General features: G+C 39.6%; 2 protein-coding genes across 7 annotated transcripts in view; one reads left to right on the forward strand and one right to left on the reverse strand.

The window, feature by feature from the left end:
- Positions 1-20,207, forward strand: part of IQCG (IQ motif containing G) — a 52,807-nt gene that overhangs the window by 4,136 nt on the left and 28,464 nt on the right. For 2 of the 4 annotated variants that reach the window (XM_070370650.1, XM_070370657.1), the window contains exons 2-5: positions 8,497-8,563; positions 10,402-10,669; positions 15,252-15,475; positions 17,658-17,786. In XM_070370650.1, the coding sequence (XP_070226751.1) occupies positions 8,556-8,563; positions 10,402-10,669; positions 15,252-15,475; positions 17,658-17,786 (629 nt within the window). In that variant the 5' untranslated portion in view covers positions 8,497-8,555. Of the gene's footprint in view, positions 1-3,932; positions 4,034-8,496; positions 8,564-10,401; positions 10,670-15,251; positions 15,476-17,657; positions 17,787-20,207 lie in introns of those variants that run through there. The other 2 variants (XM_005904482.3, XM_070370664.1) reach the window with 2 other exon arrangements.
- On the reverse strand, positions 227-3,693 carry RPL35A (ribosomal protein L35a). Of its 3 annotated transcripts, none has more exons than XM_005904483.3 (5): positions 3,626-3,693; positions 2,948-2,992; positions 2,574-2,726; positions 1,494-1,638; positions 227-289 (listed from the first exon to the last, which is right to left on the reverse strand). In XM_005904483.3, exons 2-5 carry the CDS (start codon positions 2,956-2,958, stop codon positions 266-268), a joined length of 333 nt encoding a protein of 110 aa, XP_005904545.2. In that variant the 5' UTR covers positions 2,959-2,992; positions 3,626-3,693; the 3' UTR covers positions 227-265. The 3 variants fall into 3 exon arrangements, with proteins under 3 accessions (XP_005904545.2, XP_014336518.2, XP_014336519.2); XM_014481032.2 differs by having other exon boundaries at positions 3,581-3,645; XM_014481033.2 differs by lacking the exon at positions 3,626-3,693 and adding an exon at positions 3,426-3,501.

Here is a 20,207-nt window from a genome sequence, read left to right on the forward strand (position 1 = left end):
AAGATACTCCCACTGTTTCCAACTAAAAATCACTTGTAATCTTCCCCCTACCATTTAAGGTCTTGTATTAAGATACAAGATACATCCATCCTCATCAAAACCCTCCTATAGTCCTATATTCTCTAGGCTCCTGTGTATTCTGTATATGCCTGATAACCACCACCATTTTAGGACTTAGCAACTGTATTCAGGACAAAGAATTTTGTAAGCCATTTAACAAAAGCACAACAGGACAAATCCACACTTTTATTTATTTTCAAGAAGTTTAAATTCTCGAAGGGTACAGCATCTGGGGGGGAAAAGAACACAAGGTACATGTTATATACAAGAGTTACTGAATACCACAACATAAATACGCCTCTCATCCCATTACCTATCTGAGAGGCACCCAATGACTCATATCCTCATGGGAAGGGAACTAATGTTTATAGCCTTCAGTTTCTGAATATTCACTGACTAAGCATCAGTACTGGGAACACAGAGTCCATTTAATTTTGCCTCCTCTAACAATACGGGGGCTTCCCAGGTGGTGGTGTGGTAAAGAATCCGTCTGCCAGTGCAGGAGACAAGTCAGAAAGATACCCTGGAGAAGGGCACAGCAACCCACTCCAGTATCCTTGTCTGAGAAATCCCATGGACAGAGGACTCTGGAGGGCTTCAGTCCATGAGGTCACGTTCGGACCGAAGCAACTTCACTCACATGCATCAACAGTAAAAACCTGCTCTGATGAAAAATTTCAACTGCTCAGCAGGGTTCAGTAGTGCCCTGTGTCCCCAAAGATGTAGCCATATCTATTAAAAATGCATCCTAACTAAAGAAAACAGGAGCCATCCTGTTAGAAAAACCACAGAATCTGGAGTTGAAGGCTTTGCCTGAAGCCTTGGGATGTGAGCATCTGTTAACCTTAATACCCATTTCAAGACTGTCATGATGAAGAGATGGGAGATAAGAATTACGTCCAAAAAAAAATAATTATGCCAGGAAAAGGTATACTGAATTTTCATTTTCTAGCAATTACGTCAGAGCCTAATACATATGCCAGAAAACTGTTTAAATAGCTGACCCTTGAATATCCCAGTTTGAACTGCACGTGTCCACTTATACACAGATTTTTTTCAGTAAATACATACTACACAATCTGCAGTTGACTGAATCCACAGATGCAGATGGCAACTGCAAAGTTATAGGTAGATTTCCTACTAGCCCCTAACCCCTGTGTTGTTCAAAGGTCAAATGCTATTCCCCACCACTTCCAGGCAGCTTTAGCAATTACCTAAGCAATTACCAAATTCAATCCATTTGAACCCTTTGCCTTCGCTTTTCACATAATGCCAAGAAAATGTTCCATAATATATTTTCACAGTAGCCGCTAATTTTACAGCCTGAACTATTGGTGACATTTTATTATCACAATAGTCCTTAGTGGTCCAAGCCGAACCCCTTGAGCTTAGTTTGATTCCACAAGGTTCCATGCTGTTAACAATGTACTTACCACACGAATTCTGTGTCCAATGGCCTTAGCAGGAAGGTTGCTTCGGAATTTGGCACGAACCATGCCACTGTTTCCATGAGCTCGAGTTATCTTTCCCCAGATTACTCTGGTTTTGTTAGGTTTTCCACCAGGAGTTACTGTGTTGCTGATTTTAAGACGATTAAAATAAAAAAGGCATGAGAACCCACAGACCCAATATAGTGTGGTGCAAAATCAAGATGACTTCTAGATCAGTGGCCCTCAACCCCAGTTAACCACTTAATTCACTTGAGAAATAAATGCTAATAGCTGTAATAGTGGAGAGGGCAGGGGGTAGATGAAATAGGGGACAAAAAATCTGAGTATAGGGAGAGAAACTTGTTTGTAATTGTAAACAGCCAGGGAAGGCATTACTAAAAAGCTAATGCTGGAAAAAAGACTGGAAGGTAAGGGAACAGCTTGTGTTAAAATAAAAATATATAACCAAGATGAATCTTAGCTGGGTTAAGAGAAAACACAGGGAGCCCTAAATGCATAAAGTCTTAGAAGCTCCTTAATGACTTCAGCTTTTAACCATATGAGGGGACCAGCTGGAGTTTCAGCAGAAGTATAAATGATCTGACTTATAATTAAAAATCTCACAGGATCTCTCTGGTTGCAGCAGGAAAAGGGGCTGAAGGAGATGAAAGCATTCCCCAAAGATCTTTTTTAAAAGTTAAAAAACAACAGTCCACCCATTTCTTCCACCTCTCCCTCAGCCTCTATCCCAAAAGTTTTAACTGAGTTGGAATGGGTTTAAGAACCAGTACTCTAGAGAGAGACTATCTTTAAGCATCCATAAAAAATACAACAAGAGATCAACAAAATGAATTAAGGTACATGAAAAATGCTCTACAAAACCTTAAAATCATAAGAAGCTGACTCCTCCTTTCAAACAATTAACAGCTGTAATTTTTCTAAGTGCAGTAGACATCTACATCCAACACTACCCTAAAGTTGCTTAAAATCCCAAAGTAAAAACCACAACCGTGTCAATTACTTTACCAACTTAAAATGAGACAAATCAAGTAAAAAGTCCAGAGTATAATACTATACACTTACTTCTTTGCTTTGTACACATAAGCACATCTCTTGCCTAAATAGAATTCAGTTTCATCTCGAGCATATACACCTTCAATTTTCAGGAGAGCAGTGTGTTCCCTTTGGTTCCGTAGACCCCGTTTATAGCCAGCAAAAATGGCCTTGGACCACAGCCTAAGACAAAATACATTGTTAATTCTAAGCTGTTAAAAGATCTCATTTAACTTCAACAAGCAACAGGTATGGTTTGACTTGTGATGATCCCCACCTAAATTTACCTATACCAAACATCTATTTTTTTTTCCCCCACCAGACTTAAACTTACATTTATGATCACGCCTAATAAACAACAAGTACACTGTTAAGTAGAAAGCAATGATATTTAAAACACATACCTTCCAGACATATTTGTCGTTTTAGAAGTCCCGTTCCCAGCAGGCCTTAAAACAAAAATAATAATCAGTTTAAAACCCTGCAATGCCCGTTTCCCACCTACTAGCTTCCTGTGGAACAGCACCCCAAACTCAAAGAATGCTGGATGAGCAAGCAAACGCCAAAATGAAGATAAAAACTAAAGTGGCAAGATTCTACACTATAAGATATAACTCCTAGAAACACCAAAATAGTCTTACGAAAATTTATCCTACGATCACTACGAAAAAACGAAGGTCAAGAAGCCAGAGAACGCAGAGAACCCTTTTACACACTGAACGGGAAAGAAAAGCTAAGGGAAGACATAGTAAACATGCAAAAAACAGGTTTGAGGTGGCAGTAAGTGGACAAAGAACCCTGCCTAAGGGTGCCGCTGCTGCCAGACAAAATGCATCTATTTTATATTTTACTCCGCTAGGGCCCGGAAGCAACTGGGGTTACCGGAGCACCCATTCTCGGAGGCCAGGGGACCAGCACCATCAGTCCCATATCTCCTCCATCCTGTGCTCCCTGTTGCTGGAAATCACAGAAATCGTTAGCTGATAGAGCCTCGGAGTCACACCAGTGCCTCGTCCAAGAGATATAGCCGAGCCTACCCCACTTATTTGCCCCCAAAGCTCAGCTGCAGGAACTCCACACACCTTCACAGGGTCCAAGATGGCTGAAAGAGACCAGCGAGGACCCGCCGCGTGGCCTTGTGGGTAAACACATCCCCGCCCCGCTCCCGTTTAGGTAACTTCCGCGACCGCCAAAAAACTAAGCCTCAGAAATCGCCTTCTGACTGAAATAAACCACGTTCAAAATCATCTGTACAATTCTTTCCCTAAGTCCTTTTATGTTTGTAAGCTGCAAATGTATTATTTTGGAACACAAGGAGGCAAAGTGGTAGCCAGCTAAAAGAGAAGAAAAGGTCCTCCGAAGCTGTCCGTTGCCATAGAAACACCTTAGCTTGGTTCCGACGGCATCCGGGGGTGTAGTTGGCAAAGTGAAGCCGGAGGGGAGGACGACCTACGCTTCGAGTACCCTAGAACTGATTCGCCAACAAGGGGGTATTTTTTCTTCTTACTTACCACTTAGGAATAGGGCAAACGGAAGCTCTCGGATCCTAGCCTGGAAGAGAAAGACCGCGAGCAAGAAAGCAGGAGGAGAAAGCTCTTACTTCTCTATACCTTTCCTACCCCTTTGCGTGCTTGTGTACTCAGTCGTGTCTATTTGCGACTCTGCACCGTCCTCCACCAGGCTCCCTTGCCCATGGGATTCTCTAGGCAAGAGTACTGGAGTGGGTTGCCAGGCTCTCCTCCAAGGGATCTTCCCCACCCAAGGAGCTTACCCGCATCTCTTGGATTGGCCGGCGTGTTCGTTACTACCAGCGCCACCTGGGAAGCCCTCTTCTGCCTTTCTGCGTCCTTGTTCAGTCGTGTCCGACTCTTTGCGACCCTATGGACTGTAGCGCGCCAGGCTCCTCTGTCCATGGGAAGAAGAACCTCCTCTTGCCTCCTCTCTCCAGGCAAGAATACTGGAATGGGTTGCCATTCCCTCCTTCAGGGGATCTCTCCAATCCAGGGATCAAACCAGCGTCTCCTTTGGCTCCTGCATTGCAAGCGGATTCTTTACCCATTGAGCCACCTGGAACGCTCGCCCCCCCGCCTCCCGCCTTACCACCCGTTTAATCCTTTCCTCCTTTTACTCCTTTATCTCTTTCGAGAAATGACTTAAGTTCTTACCGCCATTCTTCGTTTTGACTCTGAGGGTGAACACAGCCCTGACAAAGCCTTGTTGCCTTTTAAGGAGAACTCAGCTGCCAAAAGACTTTCCTGGTGGCTCACCGGTAAAAAAAAAAAAAAAAAAAAATCCCCCTGCCAATGCAGGAGACGCGGGTTCCATCCCTGGGTTGGGAAGATGCCCTGGAGAAGGAAATGACAACCCACTCCAGTATTCTTGCCTGGGAAATCCCATGGACAGTGGAGCCTGCCAGTCTAGAGTCCATGGGGTCGCAAAAAAGTTGGACACGACTTAACAACGACAGGAGTTGCTAAACTCCAAGTGCCCATCACCTAGCCCAAGTGCAATTGGTCTTCAGTAAATATTTGTGCACTGGAATGGGATAGCTTAGTGGATGCCAGAGATTTACCTTTCTAATTATTGCACATTTATTTGTGTTGCTCTATGGATTCATTCATTTTTTCCAACAGTTTGTTGAATGACTGACTGCCATGTACAAAATTTTGTTCTTGGCTTGGAGGATGCTGCAGTAAACAGAACAACAGAAATCTGTGCCCTCATGGAGCTTACATCCTAGTAGGACAGCAAGACAACGAGCGAGTAAAATGTAAAATATATGGCACATTAGAAGGTGGTGTGAGAAAAAAATTGTTCATGGAGCTTGGCTCCAGTTGGGCTAAGAGATAAATACATAGCAAAATGCCACTGATTGAAGCTGGTACCTGATGGACCAGTAGGACTTTACAAGGTGAAGAGGTTAGGGGAAGAGTGGTTCAAGCTGAAAGAATAGCATATGCAAAAGCCCTGAGTTAGAAGGGAGCATGATTCCTTAGAAGAAAGAAGCCCATTGAAGCTGGAACCATGAGAGCAGTAAAAGGGCAGGCTAGATGGATCTGGAGAGGAACAGAGGAGCAGGCCCTATGGTCCAAGTTAAGAATTTTATTTTTTTCCTCAAGTTAATGGGAAACCATTGAGAGTTTCTAAGAAATACAATGAAATTTTCAATTTTATAAGATGAGCCCTTTATTTCAAAAAGATCACTTAATTTGGAAGCTGTTAGAGTAGTTCAAGCAAGAAACAACAGCTAGATTCAGCAGGGTATTGGGTGAAATAGAAATTGAAAGTAAAATCCACAGGACCTGGTGATGATTTGAATTGGGGAAATGCTGATGTCAGGATGAAGGAGGAAGCAGAAATGACTCCTGAGTTTCTAGTGTTGAGGAATGAGCAGCCAGAACTTGAAAGCACTAAGCATAGGCCTTTATTACTTATGTGAGGCATACTTACTGATGCCCCAGGCCTGAAAAATGGAAAAATAAAGAACAACGCAGCAAAAGAACAAAATCTTAATAGCATATTAACTTGCTTCTAAGACTGCCTTTGTACTGGAAAATTTAGCGAGTTTGGAATATCTTTTTTTTTCCAATTTATGTAAAGATTCTTTCAGTTCAGTTCAGTCGTTCAGTCTTGTCCGACTCTTTGCAACCCCATGAATTGCAGCACGCCAGTCCTCCCTGTCCTTCACCAACTCCCGGAGTCCACCCAAACTCATGTCCATTGAGTCGGTGATGCCATCCAACCATCTCATCCTCTGTTGTCCCCTTCTCCTGCCCTCAATCTTTCCCAGCATCAGGGTCTTTTCAAATGTGTCAGTTCTTCAAATCAGGTGGCCAAAGTATTGGAGTTTCAAGTTCAACATCAGTCCTTCCAATGAGCACCCAGGACTGATCTCCTTTAGGATGGACTGGTTGGATCTCCTTGCAGTCCAAGGGACTCTCAAGAGTCTTCTCCAACACCACAGTTCAAAAGCATCAATTCTTCGGCGCTCAGCTTTCTTCACAGTCCAACTATCACATCCATACATGCTGCTACTGCTGCTAAGTCGCTTCAGTCGTGTCCGACTCTATGCGACCTCATAGATGGCAGCCCACTAGGCTCCTCTGTCCATGGGATTCTCCAGGCAAGAATACGGGCATGGGTTGCCATTTCCTTCTCCAATGCATGAAAGTGAAAAGTGAAAGTGAAGTTGCTCAGTCATGCCCGACTCTTAGCGACCCCATGGACTGCAGCCTACCAGGCTCCTCTGTACATGGGATTTTCCAGGCGAGAGTACTGGAGTGGGTTGCCATTGCCTTCTCCATCCATACATGACCACTGGAAAAACCATAGCCTTGACTAGATGGACCTTTGTTGACAAAGTAATGTCTCGGCTTTTTAATATGCTGTCTAGGTTGGTCATAACTTTCCTTCCAAGGAGTAAGCGTCTTTTAATTTCATGGCTGCAGTCACTATCTGCAGTGATTTTGGAGCCTGAAAAAATAAAGTCAGCCACTGTTTCCACTGCTTCCCTATATATTTGCCATGAAGTGATGGGACCGGGTGCCATGATCTTAGTTTTCTGAATGTTGAGCTTTAAGCTAACTTTTTCACTCTCCTCTTTCACTTTCATCAAGAGGCTTTTTAGTTCCTCTTCACTTTCTGCTGTAAGGGTGGTGTCATCTGCATACCTGAGATTATTGATATTTCTCCCAGCAATCTTGATTCCAGCTTGTGCTTCCTCCAGCCCAGCGTTTCTCATGATGTACTCTGCATATAAGTTAAATAAGCAGGGTGACAATATACAGCCTTGACGTACTCCTTTTCCTATTTGGAACCAGTCTGTTGTTCCATGTCCAGTTCTAACTTGCTTCCTGACCTGCATACAGGTTTCTCAAGGGGCAGGTCAGGTGGTCTGGTATGCCCATCTCTTTCATAATTTTCCACAGTTTATTGTGATCCACACAGTCAAAGGCTCTGGCATAGTCAATAAAGCAGAAATAGATGTTTTTCTGGAACTCTCTTGCCTTTTCGATGATCCAGCAGATGTTGGATCTCTGGTTCCTCTGCCTTTTCTAAAACCAGCTTGAACATCTATAATATTCTTTCAGTTTTGCATATAAAATGTTTGTTGCATGGGACATACTTGTACCACCCTCCTAAGGATCACTTTATTGTAGACGAGATCATACTGGAAACTGACTATTCACTGTCTGCTCTGTATATGGCAAAATTCTCCGTAGTCTGTTCTCATTGTAAAGCTTATTTAACCAGAAAGGACTTCCCTTTACTGAGGAAGGATAACATATCGATAGCAGTATTAAACTTATTTTCAGGATAAATAGTTTTTCTAGGTATAATGGCAATTGTTTTTCTGGATGCAATAAATTCTGTTAATCTAGCAGATAGGGGAAAGGAACCATCAAATATTTTAGTAATCAGAATAACAGAAAAGTAAATCTGTTGTATATGGAGATTACCAGTTAATACTCAGAATATAATTTAAAAACATACAAAAGACATATTGGACATTGGTGGTGGTGGTTGAGTTGCTAAGTCATGTCCATGTGAACTGTAGCCTACCAGGCTCCTCTGTCCATGGGATATCTCAGGCAAGAATTCTGGAATGTGTTGCCATTTCTTTCTGTAGGGGATCTTTCTGACCCGGAGATCAAACACATATCTCCTGCATTGCAGTCAGATTCTTTATTGCTGAGCCACCAGGGAAGCCCTACATTGGCATTAATTTGCCTTAAGAAACATGAAGATTGCATTTATCTGCCAGTAGTTAAGCTGGACACTAAATAGACCTGTGCCATTTGATGGCAATGATTCTTCCATCTGATACTGCTCTGCAAAGCTAAAGGGGATAAGCCACAGCTCTTGTACTTCTTTTTCTCTTAGTGGGAGGGTATAGAGATAAATGTCATTCAACACTCCCTTAAACTAATCTCAATGTTTTTTCCCACTTTAGGTGATTGCATTTCCGTGAGATTATAATGTACCAAGAAAATTAAAACTAACTCAAGAAGAATGGAAGAGTATGTTCCAAATTCCAGTTGATTATATATATTTATGAAATGACTTATATTAAATTTCTGTGTATTATTTACCCTAGCTGTGTAACAAATTACTCCAAAACTTAGTGACTTAAAAATATAAATGTTTTATTATTTCACATAGTTTCTGAAGGTCAGGAATTTGGGAGTAGCTTGGTTATATGGGTCAAGAATTGAGGAGCAGCTTAGTGGGATGGTTCTGTTTTGGGGTTTCTTATAAGCTGAAGTTGGTCAGAGCTGCAATCATCTGAAGACTTGACTGGGGCTAGGGTATCCACTCCAAGATGCTCGTTTACAGAGTTGGCAAGTTGATGCTGTCTTTTGTCAAGAGGCCTTAGTTCCTCACTCTCATGAGACTTTTCATAGGGCTTCTGAAGTATCCTCATGACAAGGCATCTGGATTCCCACAGAGTGAGAGATTTGAGAAAATGATAGAGAAACTTTAATGTCTCAAAATCACCTGGTCTTGGAAGCCACAATATCCTTTTGCTTGTATAGGTTAGTCCTATTCAGTGTGGGGAAGACCACAGAAGGGCATGAGTACAAGAAGGTGAGACTCATATGGGCCACCTTGAGAATGGCTACTCCATTCCACTTTTTGCTGATTGAAATGGAGCAGGGCCCTGTAGGGCTCCCAGGCATGGAGGCCTTTCTGTCTCCCATTTCTTGTAGGCAAGACTCCAGCATTATAACTTTCCTTGAGTTCCAAAGGGCAGATTTGAACAGTTGCTAATCAAGGGTGTATGTGCTAAGTTGCTTCAGTCATGTCCCATTCTTTGCGACCCCATGGACTGTAGCCCTCCAGGCTCCTCTGTCCATGGGGATTCTCCAGGCAAGAATACTGGAGTGGGGTGCCATTTCCTTTTCCAGGGGATCTTCCCTACCCAGAGATCGAACCAGCACCTCTTATGTCTCCTGCATTGGCAGGTGGGTTCTTTACCATGGGAGCCACCTGGGAAGCTAATCAAGGGAAAGTGAAAATGAAAAGTAGCCCAGTCGTGTCCTACTCTTTGCAACCCCCTGGACTATACAGTCCATGGAATTCTCCAGGCCAGAATACTGGAGTGGGTAGCCTTTCCCTTCTCCAGGGGACCTTCCTAAACCAGGGATGGAACCCAGGTCTCCCGCATTGCAGGTGGATTCTTTACCAACTAAGCTATCAGGGAAGCCCAATCAAGGGAGAAGCAGCCAAAAATCACCAGAGGCAAGATGAAAGGGAACAGAGAAGCTCATCAAGATTAGAAGACCCACCACCTAAAATGAGATTAAGAAAGTGCAAATTCTGCCCACACTGTAATCTTGTTAGAGACCCCACCTTTGACCCTCATCAAATTCTCTAGGGTTGGGACTCTTGGTTTTTTGAGACAGAACATGGTTTTAGGTTCCTTTTTGCCTGGCAAAGCAATAAAGCTAGCTATCCTTTTCTCCACCCCAAACTCTGTCTCCAGGATTTGATTTGGCACCCGGTGTACAGAGAGGCTCAGCTTTCAGTTAACATAACCATGAGACAGTTTTGGTTAGCACCTGAAAATGTTGCTAGAAAAAAAGTTTATTTGGCTCAAGTTCAAACTGGTTAAGCATAGTCAAATAGCAGGGGCTTCACATCTTTTATGAACAATAAGTTGCTTTTCTTTGGGAAGTCAGAATGTTACTGGGGGTTATTAAGCAGAATCATCTGCAAAGTACTTGCGTTCATTCTCTTGAGTATATGGCAAAATGGACTTTACAGGAACCCATCTACATGCTGCCTGTGTTTTTGGATTTAAGTCATTTTAAACATTTGATGGCTGACTTATTTTTTTCCTTCCTTCTTTCTTTAGAGGTCTGGAAGCCTCAAATCTTCCTCCAGAAGCTTGGCCTTCTGAAGTGACGGTGTCAGTGACAGGAGAACCACCTAATACTTCTGTAGAAGAAAAGGAAGAAACAGCCAAAGAAGCAGTCATAGAAACCAGCCCAGAAATCATGAAGCCGCTATCCATTCTAGACGTGCTGAGGATCTCTGCAGTTCTGGAGGACACCACAGACCAGCTCTCCATTCTAAACTATATCATGCCAGTTCAGTATGAAAAAAGACAAAGCATCAGCATGGTATATACATTCACCATTACTTAATTTTTGCTTTCTCTTTATCTCTCCATCATTTGCAGTACCTACGCCATTCAATTCAACTTGGGGAATAGCACCTTCTAGTCAGGTAAAGGGCGACAGTAATTATCTGAGATATGTACTCTCAGTTAATGGAGTGAAATAGACATAGCTCACAGTACATCTCACAAAATATCCTTTTCTCCTGATATACTGGTGTTATTCTAAAAAGTCCATAGATAAGTCAGTATAAATACAATATATATACTGAGGAGATAAATAATTGTGTTGTCTTATTTGTCTTGTATTGGTATTTGTCAGCTGGCAACCCACTCCAGTATTCTTGCCTAGAGAATCCCCATGGACAGAGGAACCTGGTGGGCTACAGTCCATGGGGTTGCAGAGTTGGACTGAGCGATTAAGCACAACAGCACAAAAGCTAACAACACCAGGGGGAGGAAATTCAACTGGACCCTGTCAACACTGCTTTCATCTAAAATGACTTTGTCATTGCTAAATATGTTGCAATCTGCTTTTCTGAATATCCAGCCGCATTATTGCATCAGCCATTATATTTTCAATGATGTTATGGATTCCTCCCTCAAAGCACCACTGAGTTACAAAAAACTCAACTTGGTAGTGAGCGAAATCTTTCATAAATTCTTAAGCCCTTAAACCAGAAACAATTTTTAAGTACAAATTTTATTACATTTTATTTTAAGTACATATTTATTAAGTTTAACAAAATTATATAATTTGTACAGAATATATCTGATTCTGTGATAAATGCAACTTGCTATAAAAATGGGAGGGTAAATTAATTTTCATGTCTAATAGAAAAGAAGTCCATATTTACTGTGACTAGAAAATTAAATTTCCCTTTAATTGCCCCTTACAATTTTATAATTATTATTATTATTATTACTACTGCTATATTTATAAACTGGATTCACAAAACTTTTATTAGAGTTTTAAAAGTGGATTTGAAGTTACAGGATCATTATAGTTGAATTGTGCAATAAGCAATTCATTTCACTTTCTCAGTCTTAGTTTTCTCATTTATGAATGAATTGTGGTGGAGTTTTAACTAAATGAGCCCTTCTAATACTAACATTCTATGAGTTTTAGGGTGATTTTAAAACATTATGGGTATTATAGGAATTTTGCAACAAATTAGTTTCCTTATTAATTTATGAAAAGCAAAGACATCTGGAAATCCAAGAACTAAACCTTTCAGTACACTTAAAATTAGTCTAATTCTTAAATTGTTTGTTAACAGATAGTACAGAAGAGACATTAACCTCACTAAATATCTTCAGTTAACAAGATAAAGTTTTCTCAATGATATTTACTGTTAGGCTTTAAAAAGGGTACTTTTCCATCATAGAAACTCAAGAGAGAAAGAAAAATACAAATTTATAAACAACATTCAGTAGTGGTCACCATTCCAGTACATAAAAGAACAAAATTTCTCCAGTTTTATTCTGGTTTATGATCTTCACCCACAAAATTTTCTGACATGACAGAGAGAAGTCCTGCTTATGATTTTATAGAAATATAAATAGTAAAGGTTTGTACTCTTATTCTGATTAATAGAACTTAAAAGCCCCTTTCAGAATATGTTAGTTATATAACTTTTAAAACTGTGACTCTTAAAATAATTTTTCATTTTATAGTATTATAGTTGTTCTAACTCACAAATTTTTACAGTACCATTGCCCTGCATAAGATAAATATTTAAAAACCTTAGTACTAATGTGGATGTTTTCTTTCTTTAAAAGCTTCACGTTGTTGAGCTTTACAGTAACAACACTGGGATGAAAGTTTAGTTAGCATTATCCCTCTTCCACAACCATTTTTATAACTAAAGAATCATGAAATGGAATTATGAAAAACATACTAATGTACTAAGTTCTACCAGAAGTGGGAGTAATTGATCTGAACTTTGGAAAGAGCTCCCTTGCAGGGAATACTGTTCTTATTTTTTCCCTTAGGATCTAACACCCTCCCGTACAAGGAGGTGAATGGGCCAGAATATTTAGCTAGTTCCTTTAAGTTCTCTTCTAAAAACTCATATTTATTTCTAGTAATCTGTTCATCAGGCCATTTGACACATTTGCTTCCTTTTCCAGATGCCCGAGCACAAAGGTAGAGGAACGATGGTTAGGGCGATCAGAAAGAACAAACTTTCCAGGTCTTAGGTTTCCCATTCCCTCCCTAGACTAGAAAATCTAGAGTAATAACCATCCACACACTTAAAGCTTTATTTATGCATAGAGCATCTGGTCCCATCACTTCATGGGAAATCGATGGGGAAACAGTGGAAACAGTGTCAGACTTTATTTTTTTGGGCTCCAAAATCACTACAGATGGTGATTGCAGCCATGAAATTAAAAGACGCTTACTCCTTGGAAGGAGAGTTATGACCAACCTAGATAGCATATTCAAAAGCAGAGACATTACTTTGCCAACCAAGGTCCGTCTAGTCAAGGCTATGGTTTTTCCAGTGGTCATGTATGGATGTGAGAGTTGGACTGTGAAGAAAGCTGAGCACCGAAGAATTGATGCTTTTGAACCGTGGTGTTGGAGAAGACTCTTGAGAGTCCCTTGGACTGCAAGGAGATCTAACCAGTCCATCCTAAAGATCAGCCCTGGGATTTCTTTGGAAGGAATGATGCTAAAGCTGAAACTCCAGTACTTTGGCCACCTCATGCGAAGAATTGACTCATTGGAAAAGACTCTGATGCTGGGAGGGTTTGGGGGCAGGAGGAGAAGGGGATGACAGAGGATGAGATGGCTGGATGGCATTACTGACTCGATGGACGTGAGTCTGAGTGAACTCCGGGAGTTGGTGATGGACAGGGAGGCCTGGCGTGCTGTGATTCATGGAGTCGCAAAGAGTCGGACACGACTGAGTGACTGAACTGACTGAACTGAATTTTCAATTTAATTGTTGGAATTCTATGGTTTCTGTTCTCTTTGTAGTCAGTCATATCAATTTTAATTGAAAGGAGTATTTTAAAATTTAATTCTTATTTAATGTAGCATTTTTTTTTTGTACTTGCATATGTGTGTTTTCCTCAGATCTGAATCTTTGCTTGCTGTTGATAAAGGAAAAATGCTGTTGAGTGTGTGTTTATTAATCTTTATTGATAGTTTTTTTTTTAAAACTAATCTAATTGAAGTTTAGCTAAGGAAGACCTAGGCTTTTATGCAAATAAAACTCTTCTGTGCATAGGACCAGCTGAAGAATTTAAGTAATCATATCAAATGTTGAACTTACATGGTTCTGTGTAGTGTTCTAAATGCCCTTTTTCTTTCTTTTTCTCCTTCCTTCCTTTTTTTCTTTCCTCAATAACTGCAAGATGGCAAGTACTATTATTATCCCTATTTTATCAATAGGAAAATGGAGGCATAGAGATATTAAATAGTTGTCTAAAGTCAATGTGGTTTAGTAACAGGGCCAGGATTTAAACAAGGAAGTCTGGTTTCACAGTCCCATATGTACTGCATAATTGCTATGTTATATGGTTTCCCATTGGCTCAAGGTTTTAGCCACAGATTAAATAGGAATCATCAACTTAAAGATGTATCCTGTCCCAGTTGAAAGATGGTAATGCTTACCTCTTACTATTCAAGTTTGGGTCTGAAAAATAATTTTTTTTGGCTTTTCCCCACATGAACTTCGAAATCTATACCGCACCACTAATACACTATTGGCTCCTACTCTTTGGTATGATTCTCTTTTAATTCTTTATACAGTGGACCCTCCATATCTGTGGGTTCCACATCTGCAGATTCAAGCAACCATGGATCAAAAATATTCAGAAAAAAATTCCAATAAGTTCCCAAAAGCATAACTTGAATTTGCTGTTTGCTGGCAGCTATATACATAGTATTTACATTGTTTTAGTATTATAGGTCATCTAGAGATTATTTAAAGTATATGAGAGGATGTAAACAGGTTATATACAAATACTATGCCATTTTACATAAGGGACTTCAGGATCTGTGGAGTCTGGTCTCCTTGAGGGCTGGGTCAGGGGTGTGGTGGTGGATCAGACCAGTCCTCCACAGTTACCAAGGGATTGACTGTATTTCAGATTCATGTGTTCAGCGAACATTTGAGTCTTTGCTGTATCCTGGACATTGTTCTAAACAATGGGATTATAAAGATGGCCACATTTATTTAATATTATCTTGTTCCAAAAAGAATTTGAGGTGCACCAATATCTGTAAGACACTGTCCCTCTCCTCATGGAATTTATAATTTAATGGAGATATTTATACAAATAATTATAAATGGTAAATGTCTGCTAATAGAGATGTTTCGCAGAGAACTGTGTCTTTGGTCATAGTCTTAAAGTTTACCAGTTTGGGGAATGACAGAGAGTGGGAATGTTGTCTAAAGGCAGGAAGACACAAAACAGCAGAGCATGCAGTTTGATGTAGCTGAAGAAGAGGATAATTTTCTGGTACTGATATTACAAGAGGCTTAAAATGGAGGAAGAGGCCCTCATATAGCATTATTTCTTTTTGTTTTAAAAATCTGTCTTTAACATGAAACATCATTTATTGTTTTTAGAAGGATAACAAAGAAATGCATTTAGAAGGAAGAAGTTCAGAAAAAGTTCCACTGGCATCAAACCCCTCAAAAATATCCAGTCCATTGGTACATAAAGAAGAACCCAAGTTGCCGGAAATCAGACAAGGAGGCCAGTTTAACAAAGTGCAAGATCTTATCTTCAAAAAACCCACAAGGCAGACCATAATGAATACAGAGACACTGAAGAAAATTCAGATTGATAGGTAAGGAAGGACAGCACATTTGGAAATGTGATAATGTATTTCTAGATGGATGAGGAGTGAGTACAGGGGTGGCTGACTGCTCTCTTCTCTTAATGGATTGGTCATTATATCCAAGTGACTGCAGATAATAGAATTAGCCAAGGGCTTTCTAGGGGAAGTGTGGTACAAGTAAAAGTGTTAATGTGGTGGCTATATGGTTGGGGAAGTTATTGAGCCTTTGTTTACAGTTTTTAAAAATGAGAATAATGATAACTTTGGAGGGAGGTATCAGCCAAGTGCTTGGCAGAGATTGGTGGCTCTTGTGATGCTTTATTCTTTAGTAAGAGATAGATACTATCAAAGTAGTCAAATTTTAAACTCTCTTAATCCTGAGGATTTCTTAAGCAGTCTCAATTTCCATTCTTATTACTCAGTTTTTCATTGTCAACTGGCTTGCTGACAAAGAATCCTGTTAAGTTTAAAAGAAAGTATAACTTTATGATAGTAATTTTTGGTAAATAAGGGTTTATAGCAATTACCCAGGGCCACTAGCCAAATCCAGCCTGTAGTCTGTTTTTGAAAACAAATTTTACTGGAATACAGCATTGCCCATTTTATATATTGTCTATGACTGCTTTCATGGGATAACAGCAGAGTCGAGTAGTTTCAACAGGGAGTTTATGTCCTGCAAAACCAAAAACATTTACTGTTTGTCCAATTACAGAAAAACTTGCTGACCCCTGCTTTAGACCCTCCCCAGAGGGTATCATCTCTTGCTAGAAATAATCTGGTTTCACATTTGCATCCCTTAAAGATGGTGTCCTGTTTATAAGCTGCTAGTTAATGTCCTTTCATTCTCAGTATGTGGGATCATAGTTTTTCAACTGACATGACTTCATCGTATTTATTTTCTCAATATAGTTATTGAATTTTTTTGTGTGAACTATTGGTAATAATTATGTAAAACGGTAAGAATACTTCTTGCTGATTCTATATCAAAACATTAAATAACAGTAATTAAAATTCTCTACCTAGGAGAGAATAGTCAATGGACTAGGAGTCAAGAGTCTGAATTAAATAGTTCTATCTCTTTTTCAAGCTAGTTCTGTGAACTTGGGCAAGGAAGGCATGTAATCTTCCTGAGTCTGGATTCACTCATCTCTAAAATATGTTGTATTAGCTCTTTATACAAAAATTTTTAAATGATTTAACTTTTTCAAAATTATGAAATATTTCAAGAATGCACAAAAATGTGAAGAATAAAATTATTATATTTTATTAAAAGGATTATTTTTATATTTTAAAAATATAAAATATTTATATTTATATAAAATACATATATTATATTTTTATATTTTATTAAAAGGATTATTGTTATATTTTATTATTTATATTTTATTAAAAGGATTATATAAATAATCCTTATGTATATAACCACCAAATCTTAACATTTTACATGATAGCTTTAAGAGTTTTTTTTTCCAAATAAAATATGTCAGGTACAACTGACGATTGTAACTCTGATTCTAGTCCCCTCACCCTTCCCCCAAATATTTCTTCTGAATTTGTTGTTTATTGTTCTCTTGTATATGTTGTGATACTTTTATTAGATATGTAAGTATTTTATTTAAACGATACATATAGATGGCTCAGATAGTAAAGAGTCTGCCTGCAATGCGAGAGACCTGGGTTTGATCCCTGAGTCAGGAAGATCCCCTGGAGAAGGAAATGGCAGCCCACTCCAGTATTCTTGCCTGGAGAATCCCATGGCCAGAGGAACCTGCTGGGCTACAGTCTGTGGGGTCACAAAGAGTTGGACGTGACTGAGTGACTAACTTTGACTTTCACGTTCATAGTTTTACATGTTCTTAAATGTTGTATACACAATATCATGCTGTACATTCCAGGTCCGTTAGTCCTCAGTATGTAAACTTTTTCCGGTTAAGGAGTTTCTCTTTTTTGCTAAGAGTTGTTTGTTTTTAAATGATGTGATGATCATTTGGCTTTTTTCTCCTTTTGTCCTCATTAATGTGATGATTTCCATTAGTAGATTTTCTAATACTAAACTATTTCTGCCTTCCAAGAATAATTCAAATTTAGTTATGATGGTCCTTCTGGGTCTTAACTTGTGTGATTTCTGTAGCCCTTTGTGAATGTGGGGAAATATATCTTACTGATTCATCTTTTTTGTTTCTCCTTGCAGGCAATTTTTGAGTGATGTAATTACAGAAACTTTGGAGGAGTTGGAAGAAGAAGGCACTTTCACCAATCTCCTGAAAGCTTTGGGCAAAGAGAGGGAAAGCAAAATGCATTTCTATGATACCATTGCCAGGTGAGAGTAAGTTTAGGTTTATTTGCTTTGTTGCCTTAAAAAAAAAAAAAAATAAAGTGTTATAAAACTCTTACTGGAAGTCTTAGATTTCTAAAGTAAATCAAGTTTTTGCTTTTAAGGGGAGATAACTAGAAGTCAGAAAGTTGGGTTCTATTCAGAGTTCTGCTGGAACAATAGCTCAATTTCTGGGCTTCGGTTATCTGTATCTATAATATGTATAGTACAATATATGTACTACACAGATGGGTAGTGCATAATCTATGGTTTGTTTTGGCAATGACAATCTCAAGATTCTAGTTAGCAGGATTTCTCTAGATGCTACTTAATGATAAGGTTTTTTTTGTTGTTGTTATTGTTGTTGCTATAGACTGAATGTTTGTGCTCCTCTAACCTCAATTTTTGGAATCCTAACCTCCAGAGTGATGGTTTTAGGAGATTGGATGTCTTTGGTCAGTGAGTAGGTCTTAAGGATGGAGCCCTCATCAATGGGATTAGTGCCCTTATAAACAAGACCCAGGAGAGCTGCCTTCCTCTTCTGTCATGTAGATACAAATGAAAATTGGCAATTGTGAACCAGGTGACAGGTTCTCACCAGACACTGAATTGGATGGCACCCGGATCTTGGACTTAATAGCCTCCAGAACTGTGAGCAATGAATTTCTCTGTTTATAAGCCTTCCAATCTATGATATTTTTATTATAGCAGCTCAAGCTAAGATAGGTATTATTTTTTTTATTGTATTGTTCTGTTATTTTATTTTAAACCTAAATAAAGAGATTGCTGGAGATAAGCAGAATTCTGTTTCTAAGGACAACATAAAATAGTTAAATTCTCATTCAGACAATACTGAGTTTGAATTCTGCTCTGCCATTTACCACTTGTGTGACTATGACAAGTGTGTGAGTCTGTATCTTCTTAGAGATAGATGCCAAGATGAGATTATTAATGTAAAGATTTTTATCAGGGAAACCCTTAAGTGAGAGAAAATGGGGAGGGAGGCTTTGGACTCAATGCTAGACTCACCCTAAGTGAAGGAGAGGGAAGGTTGGGTGGATGAGACCACCCTGCAATCTAAGGATGATTTGGCAAGGTCAGCAGGGAGTCCGTGAGCCAAAGTCAAACATCAGAAAAGTCCAGAGTCTCCTAGGAAGGGATGGCCTTATCCCTGCCACCCTCAAAACTTGGCTGGGAGCAGTCTGTGGAAAGGGTGGCCCCAGAGCACACACAGTGGAGGGATTCAGAGTCGAGAGCTTGGACCCTTATTTGCTCACATTGCCTGTACTTGGAGGTCTGTGGGGCACATTCTCAGATCCTCTGCAGCAAGTCACCTCAACTCTCTATGTGCGTTTTCCTCATCTGTAAAACAGGAGTGATGACAGGGATTATGTCCTTATATTTTAAGAGGTGCTCAGAATAGAAAAGATTCTTCTTTTTCCTCTTCCTGTTCATCCTCTTCTTAGCTTGTTCTCAGCAGCAGCAATTTTAGATACAACACTGATAAGCCAGAAAATCCTCTTCCAGTTTACTAAAATCACAATCTTTTTTAAAAATTAGGTTATTTTTTTATTGAAGGATAATTGCTGTTTTCTGTCAAACCTCAACATGAATCAGCCATGCGTATACATATATCCCCTCCCTTTTGAAACTCCCTCCCATCTCCCTCCCCATCCTACTCCTCTAGGTTGATACAGAGCCCCTGTTTGAGTTTCCTGAGCCATACAGCAAATTCCCAGCTGTCTATTTTACATATGGTTATGTAAGTTTCCGTATTACTCTTTCCATACATCTCACCCTCTCCTCCCCTCTCCCCATGTCCCTAAGTCTATTCTCTATGTCTGTTTCTCCATTGTTGACCTGTAAATAAATTCTTCAGTACCATTTTTCTAGATTCTGTATATATGCATTAGAAAATGGTATTTATCTTTCTCTTTCTGGTTCACTTCACTCTGCATATGAGTTCTAGGTTCATCCACCTCATTAGAACTGACTCAAATGTGTTCCTTCTTATGGCTGAGTAAATTCCATTGTGTACATGTACCACAACTTCTTTATCCATTCATCTGTCAATGGACATCTAGGTTGCTTTCATGTTCTAGCAATTGTAAATAGTGCTGCAATGAACAATGGGATACATGTGTCTCTTTCAATTTTGGTTTCCTCAGGGTATATGCCTAGGAGTAGGATTGCTGGGTCATATGGTGGTTTTATTTGTAGTTATTTAAGGAATCTCCATGCCATCTTCCATAGTGGCTGTATCAATTTACATTCCCACCAACAGTGCCAGAGCATTTCCTTTTCTCCACACGCTCTCCAGCATTTATTGTTTGTAGACTTTTTGTTGAAGGCCATTCTGACTGGTATGAGGTGATATCTTATTGTAGCTTTGGTTTGTATTTCTCTAATAATGAATGCTGGAGAAGA

Source organism: Bos mutus, chromosome 1 (assembly GCF_027580195.1).
Source record: "Bos mutus isolate GX-2022 chromosome 1, NWIPB_WYAK_1.1, whole genome shotgun sequence".
NCBI lineage: Eukaryota > Metazoa > Chordata > Mammalia > Artiodactyla > Bovidae > Bos > Bos mutus.

What these genes read in the sequence shown, in the direction of transcription:
- RPL35A (XM_005904483.3), bottom strand. An exon ending in TATGTGTACAAAGCAAAGAA is followed by an intron (nt 1,639 to 2,573) that starts GTAAGTGTATAG and finishes TCTTAAAATCAG; the next exon opens with CAACACAGTAACTCCTGGTG. An exon ending in TTGGACACAGAATTCGTGTG is followed by an intron (nt 290 to 1,493) that starts GTAAGTACATTG and finishes TTTCCCCCCCAG; the next exon opens with ATGCTGTACCCTTCGAGAAT.